This window comes from Anarhichas minor, unplaced genomic scaffold, assembly GCF_050575085.1.
Source record: "Anarhichas minor isolate MPS153535 unplaced genomic scaffold, ASM5057508v1 ptg000003l, whole genome shotgun sequence".
Lineage (NCBI taxonomy): Eukaryota > Metazoa > Chordata > Actinopteri > Perciformes > Anarhichadidae > Anarhichas > Anarhichas minor.
The window spans coordinates 13,729,117-13,749,616 of NW_027466449.1; the positions used below are offsets into that span (position 1 = coordinate 13,729,117).

The following is a 20,500-nucleotide window of genomic DNA, read 5'->3' on the forward strand; positions in this document are numbered from 1 at the left end:
GAGAAAGATCAGCAGAGGACAAGACCGCGAGCGTCAGTGAGAGGATTACTGCTCTAAACTTCAAGCACTAGCAGCAGGTGCCTTTGCATGCAACCTGAGACATATACGTGCTGATAATGTTGTATGCTTAAAGCACACACCGGGAGAGCCTGTGGATCTTGTCTTCAACTTCGTCTGAGCCAACTCGTCAGTCATGTGGTCGCACTCAGCAGGGATGCAGCTTTACCTTGGGTGTCACAGCGGGACATTGTCAAATTGTCTACAGTTCGACAACGGCACAGCAGTCAGAGAGCAAGTTTAATCCAAACCTGAAGTCAGCCGAGAATCCTCCTTTGAAGCTGCAGGACGCCGGATTTTAAGAGAGTTAGAAATGGCTAAAAGTCGTGACAACCACTTCAATGCTCCAATGGTGACGAAGGCACGCTGGAAGAAACCCAGCCATGTAAGTAGCTTTACTTTAGAAACATACTGGATGGAAAACCTCACTAGATGGCAAACTAAAGAGGGCATTTGCCAGCAATTTCTGCAGAGTCTTGGACAACTGCCTCTCCAAATTGAGATTAAAGTTACAACTGCTAAACCCCCTGTTCATGTTGCTTGTTTATTGTAGTGATGAGCTGAGGACAACTGTTTGTAGGGGAACATTTCTAGTTCTATTAACAGTTTTTTTTTTTTTTTGGAAACAAACAGATGACATTACACAAATATTTGATGAGACTTACCTGTGCTTTTCGGGGCTGTATGGGGCTGATTTACGGTTTTATGGCCAATGCAGATGTTGTTTGAGTCCAACCATAATATGTAGCTCAGCTCCTCTTGTTCTAATCTCTAGTTAATGTTGTCGAAGCTGGGGTTATTTACTTTCAGGGTTCGTGGCAGCCTATTGTTTGCACATGGTGGAGGACTTTACTCATACTCACACTGAAAGCTAAGATGAGATTGCTCTGTACACAAACAGTTTGACTATGTCAGGTTTTACTGGCCAAAGCTTCCAGCCTTCACTTGAGTACCTCAGACCGACGTTTCCATGGACAGTTGTAACTCACCATTTTTCTGCAGTAAGTAGAGTCGTCATGCTCAACTGATGCGGGCAAGTTTTGATTGTGAAATTTTAAAGGACAATACCTCAACAGCCGAAGTTGGGATCTAAATAATTAGGCATGTGGAAAATGGCAGTGTGATAGTGTGACAAACCACAACGGTGAGGCAAGAGATTACACGCTGCAATCGGGTAAAATGATAATAATAATTATTAACGTTGTTATTAGTTAAGTAAACTTAAGTCAGAATGTTGGCATTGTTGCAAGTCGTGGGAACAACGTACGGAACATTTTTTACCAACTTTTTTACCAACGTCTAATATACAGCACTGACTTGTTCAATATTTGACAGAATGTTTAAGCAATTTACCATAATGTTTTGTTTGGGGTGCTGGAAGTTAACACAGTTTTATCGCCGTAGTATATCACACATTTTCCAAATTTCATGTTATTGCAGATAAACGTGAACTTGAATAGATTATATGTTTCCACTACAGAAAATGTCACGTTACTTTTGGTTAAATACAAAGGATTGCCCTGTTCTTTATATCTGTGATTGTTGTTGACTATACTTTTTTATGCAGCATTATCCCTCCAAAATCCCAGATAACCCTATTTGGATTTCTGTTTTTGGAGTAATATAACTTGTTCATGAAGTCTAACAGGCAGTGAGACCTTTCTGATGTTTAATTGACCCTAAGCAGTTACCGTCACTATGGCACTTTTCTTTGTGTTTATACACAAGAAATAATTATTCATGCGTAACCTTTGTAAAATATAACATGAAATAATTCCATATTTATTGCATTTGGTGCTGAACAGGATCGAACTCAAACAATCAGACTCAATCAATTAAGCTCAGCTTCCAACAACTGATCTCAAAACGTTTCATCTCACTCTCCTCTCTCCAGACCCAAGATTTATTTGAAATGATTGAAAAGATGCAGGTAAGATGACGCGTCTATCTTCGTGTTTTGTCTCGGCTTTCTGAGCTGTACTCACCAAGCAACTAACCAGTGAGTTCTTTCTAATTCTGCAGCACTTTGGCCCTCTCCTCGGCTACAATACTTGTAGCCGAGGGGATGTTGAGTCCGGTGGTTTCAGAGGAGATTTGTCACAGCGTTATATGTGTTTCTCAGCTGTTAACGTTCTGATTGTAACACTGGCTGACAGCGCTGTAAGCTTATTATCTCACCTCAAAAACTGTCTCCTTGTTTCTGATGTTCATTCTAATCATGCGATCACGCACATAAAAGTTGGTGATTGTTTTTCAAAATTGCTGATTTAAATACAGTCATAATAGCTTTCAGTGGCCACAGCATCTGGCATTGTCTGTTAGTATAACTGAATATTTTAAAAATAAATATTCCTCTTCAGCAATGGGAGTGATGCAGGACTGTGTTTTTTCTGCAGTCAGACAATATATCGATGTGACCGTCCTTGTGAAGCCAGTTCGCCATCACCTGGCCCTGATTTAGTATCACGCCATCGCTTTCTCTGCGTGGTACCTCTCTTTCACGCCTCAGGTCTAGTGAAGGTGTATTTCACAGCTCAGCATATTTTGAATCCCTGAAGTCTTATTACCACACTACCTCTGTGCGCTAACAGACGTTTCAGTCACTCCCAAATGCCTGCTCTTTAGCATCCCTAAATTGTCTTTCGCTCTCTGTGATGTATCTCTCTCTGTATCTTTCCATCTGTCCCTCTCTGACTCTGCTTGGTCGCCTGCTGCATATGTATCTCTTGGGAAAACTGTGTGATTATGTAATGAGGATGATAATTCTCTGTTGGTTTGTTTTGTGGTCTTTCAGGACATGATTATTATGTAAATTGTTTTGTATGTCTAATCAAAAACAAGTGTACGAATTTACATAATTGTGTTGAATTTGTTTGCGAAAGCGGCCGCTGTGTTGATGACTGAGCGTGACCCCTTTCTCTCTCTGGTTTCCTTATCTCACCCTCTCCTCTTGCAGGGCAACAGGATGGATGAGCAGCGATGCACCTTTCCTCCCCCACTCAAGGTTCGACTCTCCATGTAGAGACACGGCGTTATTCACATGACGTGCCCATTGTCTCACGACCGCCATATCTTGCTCTGCCAGACAGGCTGATTACTTCAGCACACAGCAGCACAGTATTATTCATAATGCGGGGAAATGCTCTGAAGCCTTTTAAAATAGCAGAATTAGTAAGGATTCAGAATCATATAGCCTCTGAGGCTATGCTCTGCAGACTGAAATGGTGAATTCCTAGCAAGAAAACAATATATTTAAACCATCAATGTGCCAAATAATAGTAATACTTTGATCAAGCATTGATTCCTATGTTGTTGCCAAACTGATTTTCATTGCATAACAGTTATGCAATTACTCTGAATCTGTGTCCTTTGGGATTATAGAGTCGGACAGTGTGGTTATTTTTATTCTTTTACGAGGAAACAAAGCTTCTTTTCTCCGTTGTTTTTTTTTACAGACTGAGGAGGATTACATTCCATACCCAAGTGTCCACGAGGTAGGATGATGATGTGCTGCCATAACACTTTTCACCATCAGTGCTTCATTCGTGTCCTGAAATCACTTTCAAGTCTACAGCGTTCTGTTTCTTAACCCTTGTTATTCTGCACTTTGCGACAGGTGTTGGGCAGAAAAAGCCCCTTTCCTCTCATCCTCCTGCCACAGTTTGGGGGTTACTGGATTGAAGGGACGAACCATGAGATGAGTTACACAGTGGAAACGGAACAGCCACAGCCGCTGTCCCCGAACACCCGCACCAAGCTGGAATGTAATACAACAGCGACACTCTTCCGGAAACACTTTCTGGGCAAGGTTAGCCACAACATAGAGAGAGATCACATTATTTTCCTTTTTATTGTCATCTTGAAAAAGCAAACAATAAATCAAAACATAAAAAAACAATACTAAGCAAGCTCAAAGACTACCTTTTATGAAAACACTAATGTTAAGATTAAAACAAAGAATAGACAACACAGGAAAGACATATACAGTATAAAGAGAATAGGGAACCACATTCAGTGAGGTCATTTCTTTAAACAAGGTCATGCACAAATGGTTGTTTTTCACAATTCACAATTCTACATCATAATTCAGGAAGTCTTTGACATTGGGCAAAACCATAAAACATGACAAATTGATGCATCGTTCTCATCACATCTTCTCCAACATTTTGATGATAGTGCTAAATTATTTAGCCTGTTCGATTGGTGTGATAGAACAGCACACCTGTGTTTTCTCTCCAGAAACTGGAGGCAGTAGCTGTATGTGTTGTTGTGTAAATCTCCCCCCATTGCTGATCAGTAGGGCATATTCCCAGGTCTCCTTAGCTTAGCTTGTACATCTTCATCTCTGCTTTGCATTCGATTTTTCAGATGTGTAGTTTTCCCATGTTCGCTTTCTATCTGGGCAATCATGCAATAAAAACATAATGATAGGATCATCAAACAGTCGTGTTTATTGAGCAATAAAGTCAAATCTTCAGCTTTTTAAAAGGTGTGCTCTAAAAGCGATATTACTGACGTCAGACTCATTATAACAGCTTCCTTTCTCCTCAAATGAACCTCATTACTCTCGTAGAAAATGTCACAATCAATTTCACTTCTTGCTCATTAAAGTAATGAAATGAATAAGCAACAAGCATATCCCAATAGAATATACCAGCCACCAGCCTCACCGTTTGGCACCTCATGCATTGTTGCTAATGAAGATGCATTAGGCTTCGCCAGCTGTTGTTGCACAGGCATAATATGAACAAATTTGATCTGCCTGTAGCCGAAGTGCAACAGAACTAGTAAAGGTACTCAGATTTAAAGGATTGGATAATGACTGGAGCGCATGCACAAGTGTCATGCGTGTGTTCGTGTGTGTGCGTGTCTGTTCCTGACAGATACTAATGACCGTATCCTTGTACTGTGCCCTCAGGAGCACTTTAATTACTATTCAGTGGACAGTGCCCTTGGACATCTGGTGTTCTCTCTAAAGTACGATGTGATTGGTGACCAGGAACATCTCCGTCTAATGCTAAGGTAATGCTCATTACACATACATGGTGGAGTACACCATCGCTTAGTTATTTATTTTCCATTTGTTTCACACATATAAAAACAGTAAAAACAAATCCCAGAGAAATAGAAAGTATGGTAGAAACCTTTAATGGCTTCTATGAAAACCACATGCAAAAGACACAAATATCATCATAATCACAGTAAATGTTCAAACATTTCACATATAAAATATAGTAGAGAATAGTTCAAACCAAAAAAAAAGAAGAAATTTACAGCATGAACAGTTTCTAAGCGTGATCTTTTTTTTTTCCAAATCAAAGTCTCTTTTTGCACATAGACAATGACACAGAGGAATCACAAGATAAGTCTTGATAGAAAACTGACAACAGGATGTTTCATACAAAGGAAGAGCTTGTCGACAAAATGTTATCTAAAACTATAAAGTAAATCTGTATTCTTATATCTCACTTTAAAGACAAATGTATAGGTTTGAAGAATGTTGATGTCAAATATATTCAACAACTTCAATGCAAAAAAGAGTGGTGCACTTGATATACCAGCTTTGTAAAAAGTTGCTGCTCTTATCTAATTCACAAATGAAGATATTTAAATCAGAATCTGTAGTAACAAATGTGGAGGTTTAGACAAAATGTCTGTATTTTCATGATCGAAAGGAAATGTATTCAGAATGATACACTTTCTTTGTTCCTAAATGCCCAGTATGACGGGATAAACACATCCTGCCAGCACGGGTGTTATCATAAGAGTCATAAAGCTAGAGAGAGTGTCAACAGCTCTGTCATTTCTACAGCAGAGTAACAGATGGACTATTTAGGCCAGCAAGTGGGTGAGTGGGGAGGGAGGGAGAAAAGGCAAAGAGAGGCGAGGGTGGGGAAGTTTGATGATGGTCCATACCGGTTCATCCCTCTCCCATCTGATAGCTTCTGAGAAATGTTGCATCATATTATATGGCTTAGAGACCAAACTGATTGTTTTATGACTTCACCAGAACCAAGCTGAAAACCTACCATGATGTGATCCCCATTTCCTGTCTGACAGAGTTTCCCAATGTGGTCCAAATGGCCAAGGTAAAAAGAGATGTGTTTGTTATTATGCAGAGATTAGTCCACTGTGATTGTATCAAACCACATTCTAACGTTTTTTTCTTCTCTTTTTTTTTTAATCCAAGCTTGTCTGTGAAGAGGTCAATGTGGACCGCTTTTTTCCTGTCCTTTATCCCAAAGTAAGATCTGGTTTGGTTTGTATAGTTGCAGCGGCTGGATATGTCTGTTTCAGTCCCACACGTCTGATGATTTACAGGATAGGGCTGCAATTTTTCAAGTCTGTCTTAAAACTATAGTCAGGTGCCCGTAGGAAACACTGTGAACAAAAGGAGGGAACTACTTTGGAAGACAACCACTTGATTTGTGATTTAGGAAGCTTCATATTAGCTTCAGAGAAACGTGTACATTTTAGTACAAGATGAGGTTTGTTATTTCTGTCCCCAATCATCTCTTAACAGCCAGTATAAAGGAGGCATGATTATAACAAGCAAAATCTGTTTCAGTGTTCATATAGGCACCTAAGCTTTAATGTTTCTTGTTATTTCTCTGTTTTTACAGGCTTCAAGACTTATTGTAACCTTTGATGAACATGTGATAAACAACAATTTCAAGTTTGGGGTCATTTATCAAAAGTATGGACAGGTGAGCTATAAAGTTTAGACTAATCGTTTGGTCCGATATGGCTCATTAGATGTGCATGCATCCCTTATATTCATTGTGTTCAGCCCGTGAAGAATGAGAATGTAGCATGAACTGCAATTTCTTCAAGGAAGCTCAGTCTTAATTGTGGCTTTGAGTCCAGCACAGTAACTGTAGCTGTCTTTAACATTCACTCTCATTTTCTGAGGCAATCACAGCCCTCTTGTTTACTGTGAGGGGGGTAGAGGAGCTATTGAATGCTTTGCTGAGGGCACTTGTACCTCTGAATGGAGACCTCAGTGTGTTGAGATCTGCCCTGGTGATTCCTTAAAGCCTGCAGTAGTTGACAAATACATTGTTAAATGCGTTGTAAATGAGCCAAGGGCCATCTCACAAAGGCAGCGAGGGTCCTCTTCTCATCCTGCCGGACATTTTTCTATTCAGAAGGGTTGCTGAGTGGAGAAAGGCATGATGGTTAAGTAGGCATATTGCATACGGTTAACGAAGCATAAATACTCAATAAGCAACTTCTTCCCAGGCGTCATTTCTTGGTTTGTGTTGAGGCAGGCTTGTTCACATCACACTCCACTTGCTGTCAATAGATGATCAAATGTCTTTCATAGATGATCATTATTACACAAGCTTTCTTAAGCCCCCCTATAAACCTTCGGTGATACATCCAGTTTTAATTGTTCTGAAATACAAATCCAACATTTGAACAATAGTGCCAAACACTGGATACACTTCACTTCCCTGCATCCAGTTATTAACCCTAATGATGTGTTGCAGTAAAAACACACCTCACATAAAATGCTTATCGTGTCACTGGCACTCTAGTGTGCAAATCTCACCTCTTGAGATCAGTTGTCATTATGCTTCCCAGACTTTGTCCTTACTGCTTGTTTATTTGTAAGGCAGACATCAGAGATGGGGACATGGACTTGGGACTTGGACTTAAGTCACACTTAAGTCGCACACACAGTGACTTGAGACTTTTACGTGTGAGCATGTCTGTGTTTGAGAGGCTAGAGTGATGGGTTCATTTACAGTACATTTCTGTTATTAGTTGGAGCCAAAGTGTAATTATACAATAGGTTACTATTGTAACCTATTGTATAATTACATACAATAGGTTACTATTGTATGCCTCATAGTGTTGCAGTATTTTCATGTTACCCTGAGTAACATATCATTTTTTAGAGGTAAAATACAGTTATTTATTTAAAGGAAAGTTTTCATTGTGTTTTGTATCATTTTACATTACAATAGCCTGTTTAAAGTGATCATATACCAACAGGAGTGATGATACGGCACATGCTTTGAATTCCTCAGATATGCAGTGTTCCAAGCAGAAATGATGGCATGCAGCATATGATAGAACATCTACAACCATAATGATGACATAATGACTTAACGACTTGAGACTTGACTTGGACTGTTGGACTCAACGACTTGAGACTTGACTTGGACTTGTAAAAATCTCTGGCAGACACAGTAACACACAGAAATCATCCCCAGTGCTTTGTCCTTTGTCCTCCAAGCCTTGATGTTTACGAGTTTTTGTTTTTTTCTGGTTACAGACTTCAGAGGAAGAGCTGTTTGGCAACAGTGAAGAGAGTCCTGCCTTTGTAGAATTCCTGGAGTTTCTGGGAGAGAAAATTGAGCTGCACAACTTTAAAGGGTAAGGATCTAACTCTGGTTTAAAGGCACTATATATACACTCAACCATACATTCCTTACGAATGATGCCAACCGCAATTTACATCACATAAGGCGAGCTACAGGGTTGATGATGGTCATAGTACTGCAGTGATGGCGGAGAATATCTTGTTAGACATGGTTCTGTTTGCTTGCAGTTTCCGTGGAGGGTTAGACGTGACTCATGGGCAAACTGGCACTGAATCTGTCCACTGCAACTACCGTAACAAAGAGGTCATGTTCCATGTGTCCACAAAGCTGCCTTACACAGATGGGGACACCCAGCAGGTACTGTAATACAATACCAGACTAACATAGCTTTCATGATTCACTACAAGCAGTCAGACAGGTTCCCTCTGGTGATTAGTACCAGATTTTGCATGTACCTCCCTGTAGTGCCAAACACCTGCAGCGTATTGGCAAAAAAAACACGAATAAATAACATACTGCTAGTAAACATGAATCACTTTAAATGTATGCTGTCGTGTCTGCAATTGTGAGCATCACTCCTCCCTCAGTGATGTAAAGCACGCAGGCCGAATCCTCCTCCTTCTCCGCCTCATATAATCACACAAGCTCTGATTAATTAACACACACACTCACACCAATTGCTGTCGTGGCTTGTCCAAACACAGATGAGGCAAGGGCTATGTGTTCAGTCTCCCCAGCAGTAATGGGTGTTAGGCATCGGCTCCTTTGAGACAATCAGCGCTCGTTCATGCTGTCATCAGGAGAAGCAGCACTCCCTGGTGGTGTTTAAAGAATTCAAACGCATCCAGTTGTGAGATAGGGAGGAGGAAGAATGGCGAGAAAGCACTCTTTTTGTAATTAGTTTTAATGTCTATAGTTCACAACTTGTGTTGTCACTAGTGTAAAAACATTGTTCTTTTAATGAGACTGGCTTTATCAAAACGGCGACTAAAGTGTCTCCTACTTATTATTTTCCAAATTCAACTCCAAAGAGCATTACATTTGACTTCATGATTTTGGCTTTCGGAAACCTGCAGATAAAAGATAACATTCATACATATTAATCAATGCAGGACATCAGCATTCTCTCATCCGACAATCAACCTTTAATTCACCTGTGAATTAATATGTCATATCTGGCTGGTGTGTGTTGCAGTTGCAGAGAAAGAGGCACATAGGTAACGACATTGTGGCCATCTTATTCCAAGAGGAAAACACTCCCTTTGTACCGGACATGATCGCCTCCAACTTCCTTCACGCATACGTTGTGGTCCAAGTGGTCAACCCCTGCTCTGACAATGTTCTCTACAAGGTGCATTATTTCCCTCTCTTATGGGCTGACTTTGCCTCCTGTGATAAACACTTGATTAAACCTAATCTTACTCTTAATTCCTAGGTGTCAGTGACAGCACGGGATGATGTACCTTTCTTTGGCCCCGCCCTCCCAAACCCTGCAGTCTTTAAAAAAGTAAGAGAAAGAACAACTTGAGAGCTGAACTACTGCATCCCTAAGCCAGTGCACTTTCCTCCTCCTGGTCATGTAGCTACTGTAGCTGACAACATGACGTCTTGTCTCTTTGCCCGTCTATTTTCAGAGCCCTGAATTCCATGAATTCCTTTTCACTAAGCTCATCAATGCAGAGTACGCCTGCTGCAAAGCTGAAAAATTTGCCAAATTAGAGGTAGGTTGTTGCAAAGCATTTAAAACATTACTGGAATTCTTTAAAAATATCCCTTTATTCATTCCCCTCTTTGTGTGCCTGGTGTGTGTGTAAGGAACGAACGAGGTCGGCCTTGTTGGAGACCCTTTATGAGGAGCTCCATGTGAACAGCCAGGCCATGATGGGTGTTGGAGGAGACGACGACAAACTGGAAAACGGGAGTGCAGGAGGAGGGGGCTTCTTTGAATCCTTCAAGGTAACTGAAGAGGCAGCAGAGATGCCGGGGCTTTGAACTGACAGCTTCACTTTATGACAATTTCAGCTTCTAACGAGAAAAGAAACTAAATCAATATTTATTATTACATGCACATTTCCCACAATGTCTATACCTTTAAATGCCATTATAAGGTCATTGTTACTGCGCAGGAACAGTATAAAACATCTACAGTTACAGTAACCAGTTTTTGAATCAGCTGTCTGATGCTTCTTCTGCGGATATAAAAAAGGGTGTCTTCTCTCTGGCAGTCTTTCAGGATTGCTCTTATCTATACGCAAGCTGTGGGCTGTAAGGGTTTATCAATCTTGCTTAATCTCTGTTAATTTGAATGAAGAGAAGCTCTGCTGCTCTGTCCTGCTGGAACACACCCCTCTTGGCTTCAAAGCTTTTCTTCCTCATGCCTCATTGATGTTTTGTGCTGCTGTGCTCTCCGCATGCTCCAGTGTGCAGTCTCTGTTCCCTTATTTATATGATTCTGTCATCTTTGTTTGTCATAAATACAAAGCAAATGGATAGATTTCCTTCACCATCAGATGCCGTTTGCCTTTTCACTCTGCTCCATGCCTGCAAAGAGGTACACTTCAAACCTCTCCTGGCTGTCTTTAAACTTAGTGTGTGGTCAGACATCTGTGTGCCACTTGGTCCTTCTACTTCCCCTCTCTTCTCTTACCACCTATCTTAATATAATGACTCATCTGAGCCCCCCCTGCGGGCATTAAAGCTTAGCAGTGTTCTCTGTCGCTTCCTTGTCTGTCAGGATTAGCATCAGGCCGGCGCTCTCTCCCTGTAGTGGTCAGTGTTCAGAGACCGCCCCGAGGCTCCTCTCGGCCCGCAATGCTGTACAGCGACGCTGAGGGGCCACAGGGGTCAGCACCATCTGAATGTATCTCCTCCTCCTCGTCTCTCTCTGTAGCGGGTGATGCGCAGCAGGAGCCAGTCTATGGATGCCATGGGTCTTACTTTCAAGAAGCCGCACACATTCTCCACTAGCTTCAGCAGCAGCTTTAACCACGACCCCGCAGAGAGCCCCAAATTCCCAGGGATAGTAAGTACGGACCCACTCCTACTGGTCTCGAGTGAGGCAAGTCTCGCTCCCCAGTTCTCTTGGAGGTCATGCCCCCTCCTCCCTCACTTGCCTGCTGCACTAACTTCTCACGGAGAAGGGGCTCGAGTGGAGCATTTATGCCTGGGTCTTAAACCTGGCTCTCACATTGTCTGCCAGCACGAGATGGAGTGTCTGGACACTCATAGACTTGAATGCTTCTCGGACACAAGGTGAATTTCTCCCCGAGGTTAAAGCTGCTTCTAATACTTAATGTTTTTACCCCATGCATCAACATTGTTCATAACTTCTCACTTGAATTCCAATGAATGTGGATTGAGTACTGTTTATATGTATACTATGTGTGTGTGTGTGTGTGTGTGTGTGTGTGTGTGTGTGTGTGTGTGTGTGTGTGTGTGTGTGTGTGTGTGTGTGTGTGTGTGTGTGTGTGTGTGTGTGTGTGTGTGTGTGTGCGTGTGTGTGCAAGTGAAAACCTTGTATCTCCAAATGGCAACTTTTTTGCACTTTCTTTTAAGCTTATATATTAGTTCTGTAAACACTGCAAAACATTGAGTGTTACACAACCATTTTCAACTAATTGAGGAGCTTTTCATCTTTCACTTGAAAGTAAAACATGCATTTAAATTGTAGTTGCAAGGTCTTGAGTTAACAGTGACCACGTGTTGGGTTGCTTGTCTGATACTGTATACTTTGGGGGGCTGTGGGAAGGTATATTTAATGGAAATTCTCTGATTTGTATGGATGAATCATTATGAAACAGACATCCACATTAATACAGTATCTCTAGATCACATTTATTAATAATAATGTTTTTTTATTTGAGAAAGTAATCTTAACCAATATGCTACATTAATGTATAAAACTCAATCTTGCTTTTTGCTCATAACTGTGCTTGCTGTGCAACCTAATGTGTAACATGCTGTATGGCCCCATTTGCTGTTTTTTTAATGTCATCTTCTTCCTCTTCCTTGCAGGCATATGGCTCACATAACTGACTCATCACTTCTCTCTCCCATTCAGCTGCCTGTGTTGCACCCATGGAGTCAAAATGTCCCTCTTTGTATTCTCCAGTTAACACATGCTTTGTATTTTGTTTATGACTGACTGCGTGTAATCTCATATATATATTTGTTTATGTCTCGTGTTTTCTCTCCCCCTTTTACCCTCCTCTCTTCTTTTTATCACCTGTTTTCATCTCTCTCTCTCTCTCTCTCTCTCTCTCTCTCTCTCTCTCTCCTTCCTGTGTGGCTCAGTCATTGCTTGTCCCAGGCAAAAGTCCCAGTAAATATGGACGTCGAGGCAGTGCCATAGGGATAGGAACAGTAGAAGAGGTTCATGTCTAATTCTAACTACTTGTTTCTCCACTTTGTTATTCTTTTTTGTCTGCATGGCTCCACTGCATCAAACACTTTTCTCTATACATTTAACACAGTATGCATTAGTGTGTGTTACAGACAGGATACATTGAATAACAGCATTATCTCAATCTGTGATTAAAAAAAACAAAAGCAGAAATGGATATTTTCCTCCACATTCTCACATGGATTGATTGGTTTGTCAATTCCAATATTTGTGATTTTACATAGACTACAATCTAGAAATTATTCAAAGTAGTAAGAGATAAGCAGTTTTGTCATATCGCTGTAGCACATAGACAGTCAAAGTCACATTTTAAGGGTCCACCTTTGACTCACTACTGACTAATATTGTTGATTTCCTTCTGTTCTCTCTGTCCTATATTCTTTACTGCAATTTATGTTCACGTCTTTTATTTCTACCCTGTATTACAATTCCAGTATGTTCAATTCTCTGTTTGTTTAAAAATGATGGATATTAATGACTTAGTGACCCCCTAACAGAGAAACTATTTTTAAATAAGAACCCTTCTTTTGCTCTTTGAAGCCACATTGAGTTAAAAAAGCTTTTCGAGTTCTTATTTTAAGAGCATTAAAAGGGAGATTGAAAGAAAAAAGCAATCGCTGAGAAAGCATATTTAGTGGTATGCCCTGGAGCCTTTAAATCCATCTTTCATCTCCCGTCTTAGTGTGCCCTGCACTGGCTGAAAGACTGGCACTCGGGCTTGACATTAAGCCGCTAAGTGCATATTTTAACTTTCCATCATAGTAACAACTCGAAGAGAGCAATGATGCTGTTTAGCCTCTCATTTCCCCAAATGATTACAAGAAGATTGAAATTTGAATAGTTAAGTCAAAAATATTTATTCCCTCCCCTCAACAATAAATATATAAATTGATAAATTCTTAAGGTAAACTTGATATTAATGAAAAACATGTAAGGTATGACAAGTACTTTGACTCTGACTGTCTTTCCTCTCTCCCTCGCAGTCATTGATAATCCCAGGGAAAAGCCCAACCAGGAAAAAGTCTGGTCCTTTCAGCTCCAGGAGAAGCAGTGCCATCGGTATAGAAAACATTCAAGAAGCCCACGAGAAGAGGTGAGAGAAGACTATATTTTTGTGTACCCATTTGATCTTCTTCCTCTTTTGTATGTAAGCCATGTAATCGCTAAATAAGGTTCATTATTCACTACATTTACTTCTCGTCAGTGCATGTACATTCATTGATTGTGTTTCTATGTTACACTCTCTACACTCTGCTGTGCCTGATCTCATGGAGCAGTAGAGAGAGCGCCCCAATAACCCAAAAGACCCCTGACAGCGGCCACGTCTCTCAAGACCCCAAGTCTGACAACTCGTCCAATCAGAGCTCTCCGGAGGCGCTCCCAATTGCCAAGAACAGGTGTGTATATGTTACAGCCGTGTCACATGGATATATTGCTCATGGAATTCACACCTTGTGTCTGCCATACCTGTGTAACCGCTGGGCAATCCTCAGCTGTGGCAGCATGTTGAATGACTGTGTCCTATACATAAGATAAAATCAGGTTTGGCTGTGCTGGAGAGTGATAACCCAAGGTGTAGTTCTTATCTCGGTGGCAGGGCCCCATCCATCCCCGAGGCTCATGACCTCTCCCGCTCCTCCTCCAACGCTAGCAGCTTTGCCAGTGTTGTGGAGGAGAACGAGACAGAGCCCACAGAGGACTATGACACAGCCATGGTGAGTGCTATAAGTAACAAAACAAGACAAGTGCTTATCAGTTATCGGTTTGTCTTCAGGTCTTATGTACATGTTTTGCTCCAGGAGAGTCTGTCGGCTGCCGGGACGCCACACAAGCGAGACTCCCTCACCTACACCACCTGGCTGGAGGACAGCATCAGCAGCACCAGTACCACCAGTCGCAGCAGCTCGCCAGGTGAGAGAGGTACTGATGCTTGGAGAAGCAGCTCCAGCATGTTTAAAATTGAAAACCACTTTAATATTCACCGATAACTAATTTCAAAGTGGATCTTTGATGGATGTGTCGGACTGGTTTAATATACTGTTGACCTTTCACTCAGGGCCTGGAAAACCTGAACGAGGGAAGGGGACAGATGTGCGTATCAAACTGGAACGCCCAGACGATCATCAGTCCTCATCGGTGAGTCAACCCCACCCTGGAATAAACTGAACTCTTACTTCACTATTACCAGCTACCTTTGAATTACCTTTGTTGCTCTGCATATTTTTGTAATTGTTTTTTGTGTGCTGTTGCTGATGTTTCGTGTTTTTCCTTTGTTTTTTAAAATTGCTGTTTGTGCATCTTTGTGTGCAGAACTGTTAGCTCCACCCATATGGTTGTATCCTGGATCTCCATCTTCAGGTTAGACTTTCCTCAGTACACTCTCATAGTCTCAATCCACGTATTTAAACTATGGACGAATGGACCAGATATACTGTATAGACATCACAGCAAACCAAATGATGCTGCTTGTGCACTGTATATCTACATGTATATTCAGGTGTTTTCTACGTAATAATGTCATAATGCTTGTCAAGATTACTAAGAAATGAATCAAATCAAGACACATTATTGTTGTTTTGACATATAACCAATTCTAGTCATTAATTCAGTTGTTGAGTGTTGACCAGACATCTCTTTTATTCCCAAAGCATTCCCATAAATCACAATCCCTCTGGGAGGTGAGACGAGTGCAGGCCTTTGCCATGACCAATGATGAGAAGATGAGAAAGAAGAGGAAAAGCAGGTGGGGCTTGGCCAGTCTGCTGCTCAGTGAGGGCAAGAGTGCAGCATATCCAGAAACCTGGAGGACACTGGGGAGGACGATGCACAAAGAGGGGCCAGCTTTTGCACAGTGCTGTTTCCTTCCACTCTTTTCTTTGCCTGTTCAAACATCTGTTGCCTAGCTGTATGTTGTTGTTGTTGTTGTTGTTGTTTTTTTACCACACCTTTTGTTTCAAAAGTGCACATTTTTTTAAATCTACAAATGTAATAGTTTTATTTGTAAAATATATAACTTTGGTTTAGTTTGTCTTGTTGAAGCCCAGGTGTGCTGGATATACAGGGTAAAGACAGTGCCATTGAGCTCTTTGTTGAGATTTCGAGAAGGATGTTTGCTGCAACATACTGTAGAGAAGATAATTGCCTGGATGGTTTTACCAATACCACTCAATAAAGATCTCTAATGTGTACATAATACAAAATATTCAGCATCAAATATGGGTATTTTCAAACAAAACCTCTTATGTAATATTGAACTGTGCTGTGCTGTTAAATGTGATTATATTGATTTCTGGGTAAAGTCCAAATATAAGGACTGTGTAGCTGCAGCAAAACAATTGTGCTCTAACACAACCCAAATCTCCGCAAGATTAGATTTCAAACTTACAGTGAAGAGAGCAATGTATCGTATGAAATGGCCTTAAAACTTAAACATGCAATTTCTTTCTCCCTCAGATTTATTTTACCTCATTTTTTTTTATTCGCTTGTACTGCATAATGGAATTGCAGTATTAGATTAATTATAAAACTAATAGATTCAGATTAACTTTTAAGCACACTAGTTTCTTAGAAAATGGTGTTGCATTGCAGTTATACTTCAGCACCGTCTGTATTGTCTGTTTATGTATGGATGTATCCATCCATGACTGATCTAACTGCTTTGTCCGTCTTGTCTGTCGGTGAGGAGTCTCTACATTAAGTTCTGAGTTTTTTCTTACTGATATATGTTTTTATTTATTGATTTGGTTCCTGTTGAAGTGGCATTCATAGTGTATTTCTGTTCAACTGTACCTCTCTCTCGACATTCAGCATCATGCCATTTGCTTATTCTGTATGTGTTGCTTTGGAGTAAATTATAATGTTGTCATCTGTAAAGCTCTCTCTTTTCCAAGGGTCAGGTCTCTTTCAGTGCAGTAAATTTGCAATGCACCTGCAATAAATAGTGAATATTTATTTGCTTTTAAAGTGAGAAAATAACTCGAAATACAACTACTGATTTTGTAAATAGATATAGATATTGAGTAAATAGTGTGTAATGTATAGGCTATTAATTTAAAATGGGATTGACCAATATCTTGAAATTACTGCCAAGTTATCAATACATTGTTGTTTTATTTCTCCCTTACTTTGCATATTATTTTGAGAAAAGAGTTTTGTAGAAGAGAAATATTTTAAAAGCTATTAAGACTGTTCTGTAAAAGGGAAATCTCACAGTATATCCTGCTGATCATTTCAGTTGCCTTATCATCACAAACTGATGGTGTAAGTATAGATAGTGAAGCAAATTGCCAGCAGGATTTTCAATGAAATGAATGTTTTGTTGTTGTTGTTTTTATTGTAAATAAATGCCCGGAGAACTTTACAGTCTATTTTACAACTATTCTTTTGCCCTGCATCACGTCACGCAATACAAACTCGGTATTCTGTGTTTTTTTTTGCACACAAATACAACATTCTGAACGCCTCATTGAGAAAATCCCTGCTGTGATATGTCTACAAATTGTAGATGTTCCACTTCCCACCATCTTAATGAAAGCAACGCGAGAAAGCCCCATGAATAAATGATTTGATGTGGCTACCCACAAGTATGTAAAACTAGAGCAATCTAAAAGTGGAGGCTTCCCTTCTTGTACAACCGTGCGGCATGGAAGAAAAAAACATTGGGTTTTAATGAGTCAAAAGGATATAAGACTGAGTTATGACTGAAATTGGCTTTCCAAATGTATTGGTTGTGCAGTTCTACAATGTGAAAACAACACAAAATACTTTTTACACTGTCCTGAATACGTTATGCTTTATGCAAACAGATGCTTGACTATGTGCAGAGACATTCATACGAAGTAAAAAAGGTCAATCTACAAAGTGAAGGTCAGTTTTTATGCGTAAACGTCGGTAGTTGCTTGCTCTGTGAGTGCGTGTGCTGTAAGAGCCCTGGGGCATGCTGGGTTGATGTTATCCTGGCAGATGTTTTAAATACACTGCACATACTATGCATGTTAATATACAGCCTGGTTGTACTGGAAACACAGATGAACCTAATTTGGGGATTTTAGTGCATAAAATGTGATATATATTCTCAATATTTATTTTGCAGCTGATCTATTCATGTCATAATTCTTTTGTATTTTGCATAAAACTGTTTACATTCCACACCCTCCTTTACTCATCTAGTGTTTATGCATGTCATCTGACTACATTGAGACGAACCCCATTTGCCACAAGTAGACTTTTCTGTTTCATGTATTTCTTCTGGGCTGCAGGATTCCGTTTATATTTTCAAATGTTTGCTGAGGTGAATACTGATGACATGTTTTTCTGCAGATATTTATGTGAGAGGTATGTGGTCATTGTGATTAAAGTAGGCAGCTCCATCCACCTCTGTAGTTCCTAAATTACTGGTTGCTCAGTTAATTTCCACCCTAGATTGTAAGTAACCTCCAGTGGAAATATTAATGTTGCTAATCATAGGTCCACACTGTAATATAATGTTGAAAAATAATGTCTGTAATTAGGTTGTATGTATCTTATTTCTAAATGTAGAATAATAGTAAGTACAAGTAAAAGTCTTACTTATTTATTTATATGTGTGTTTTTCTTCTTCTTCTTATGATTATTACTGTCATCATTATCATTATTGTTATTGTTATGTAAAGCCAAATTGGTTCTCATTCTCCCTCTCAGAGGATCGAACTGCTCCGGCGGAACCGTTGTTCGCTCCGAGAAACAGGAAACGCATTAACTTTGTGTTGCTCAAGCCGGAAGTTGGCTTCTCGAGTCACATTGAAGACGATAATCCCGGTCAAACGAATATCAGGTAACGTAACACTGTTTATAAAATGTGTTAAATAACGGTATTCATGTTGTCAGATAGCTGATGGCCGAAACATTCTTCGCTCTAATCTTTTTTGTGATAATATCGTGACTTTCACGTCAGAAGCGGATCGACATTGCTAGCTAGCATTAGCAACAAGCCGAAGGGGGACACCTCCATCTAGAAAATAAGTTTCATTTTTGTCAGTTTATCTTAATATTGAATATTTTACATTCTCCTAGTAGCGTTAGTGCATTTCATATTTTTTTCTTGTAACGTTAGTTTAGGACATTAGTTATAATGTTGGTCGCTAACCCAGAGTTTGGACATGTTGACATATGTTACCTCAAGCTACTGACTTTTTTGTTGTTGTGCGTTTTCTTAAAGTATATCCCATTTAATTAATGGATATTTTCACTGCTAGTTTTAAAGCTTTATGGAAGAGTTATGACCAACACTCTGTGCTTTACACATTGCCCACAGGACCAGTGACCACAGGACCAGTGACCACAGGACCAGTGACCAGTCAACTCATCCCTGATGACTTTATCTGGATGATAATTAACAATGTTTACTTCAAGGGTTGTCCCCCGTTTATTACGTAGAGCAACGTGTAAGTATGAACAAAAATCGTATCTATTCATCCATTGAATTCATCTTAAACTATATTCCAGTTGAAGTATGTAACTCAAGATATAATACATATTTTTTTCTTAATGACCAGGTGCCCTTCAAGGCCATGGAGACATTTTGAATGGATGTGTACAACCGGTTCTTCCTGCTTACTGCTCTTCGCTACAACAAAAACTGAGAAACTACTCAACAGCAGCGGACAACACACCTCCTCCTCGATGGGTACAACTTGAGCCAGAACTGGACGAGGCTCTTGTGCCACGTAAAATGTCAGTGAGTCCTCTGGAGAGCTGGCTCTCCCTGCGCTACTCTCTCCCTTCCCTGCTGGAGGACGCAGGGCTGCTGGAAGAGAAGGTGCTGCCACCCATATCTGTCCCCGTTTTGGAGGATGGAGAGGGTTCAGCAACACCCCTTAGCTGTAAGAATGTTCTGGAGATCCGACGGCGGAAGATGAACCGACATAAATACAAGAAACTGCTTAAACGGACTAAGTTCTTGAGGAGGAGAGTGCAAGAAGGCAGGGGGAAAAAAAAGCAGGTGAGAGTTTCCTCTCTTTGGATATAAAAAAGGAACCTGTGATGCTGACTAGACAGATTATTTCTTAATGTTTAGCCAATTAATATCTGATAATTTGATAGCATTACACAAATGGTAGTATTTATCTGTATCTGTGTTAGTCAACGTATTTTATCATGATGTATGAAATACATTTTGACTAAACTTGAAACATGTTTATTTCATGTATAATTGTTGTAAGACTTGTGCTCAAATTACAATAGAATTTTTTTCCGTAAACCACGGCCAACTGTGTGTGTTTGTCCTGTGCAGAAACGATTTGAGGAGGATCTGAAGAGGATTTGGACACGAGCTGGACTGAAGAAGGCTCCAGAAGGATGGAGTGCACCTAAGATCTTCATTAAACAGCATGGAAACAAAAGAGACTGAGAAACACTGACAGTTAATCAAGTTTGGGTCACATCCCTCACACAGGATGGCTCTGCACACCTCACACCACACACTGCAGTTAAAACAATCAGCCTACTCTCTGTTCTTTGCAGCTTAATCGAAGCATGTTTCAGTGATAAGGAGATATTACCTGTGTACAATTATTTTTAACAAAGTGTACATAATCTAATAAAGATCATTCTCTCTCAAGCCCGAGACATGGTGTGCTGTCATTTTCTGTTGGCTTTATTTTAGGCTGAGAGGGCATATTACATTTTTCTTTTCTTACTATGGATGGCAGCATTGTGCAAAATCTGAAAA

The 20,500-nt window shown here is 40.2% G+C and overlaps 2 protein-coding genes across 3 annotated transcripts; both read left to right on the forward strand.

Annotated features, from left to right (window-relative positions):
- The first annotated feature begins 1,954 nt into the window (after nucleotides 1-1,954).
- LOC142960742 (rap1 GTPase-activating protein 1-like) lies at nucleotides 1,955-19,142 on the forward strand. Its single transcript, XM_076102750.1, has 23 exons — nucleotides 1,955-1,987; nucleotides 3,014-3,061; nucleotides 3,513-3,551; nucleotides 3,674-3,865; nucleotides 4,976-5,079; nucleotides 6,068-6,146; nucleotides 6,248-6,301; nucleotides 6,681-6,764; nucleotides 8,342-8,442; nucleotides 8,618-8,747; nucleotides 9,586-9,741; nucleotides 9,826-9,897; nucleotides 10,025-10,111; nucleotides 10,206-10,346; nucleotides 11,281-11,412; nucleotides 13,776-13,885; nucleotides 14,070-14,189; nucleotides 14,372-14,507; nucleotides 14,592-14,712; nucleotides 14,849-14,928; nucleotides 15,441-15,561; nucleotides 18,472-18,604; nucleotides 19,085-19,142. The coding sequence occupies exons 1-23, from the start codon at nucleotides 1,970-1,972 to the stop codon at nucleotides 19,140-19,142; spliced, it is 2,316 nt and encodes a 771-aa protein (XP_075958865.1). The 5' UTR covers nucleotides 1,955-1,969.
- Nucleotides 18,530-20,395, forward strand: aurkaip1 (aurora kinase A interacting protein 1). 2 transcript variants are annotated; one of them, XM_076099294.1, is made up of 4 exons: nucleotides 18,530-18,604; nucleotides 19,085-19,214; nucleotides 19,326-19,771; nucleotides 20,063-20,395. In XM_076099294.1, exons 2-4 carry the CDS (start codon nucleotides 19,169-19,171, stop codon nucleotides 20,177-20,179), a joined length of 609 nt encoding a protein of 202 aa, XP_075955409.1. In that variant the 5' UTR covers nucleotides 18,530-18,604; nucleotides 19,085-19,168; the 3' UTR covers nucleotides 20,180-20,395. The 2 variants fall into 2 exon arrangements, with proteins under 2 accessions (XP_075955409.1, XP_075955401.1); XM_076099286.1 differs by lacking the exon at nucleotides 18,530-18,604 and having other exon boundaries at nucleotides 19,058-19,214.
- Nucleotides 20,396-20,500: the final 105 nt, after the last annotated feature.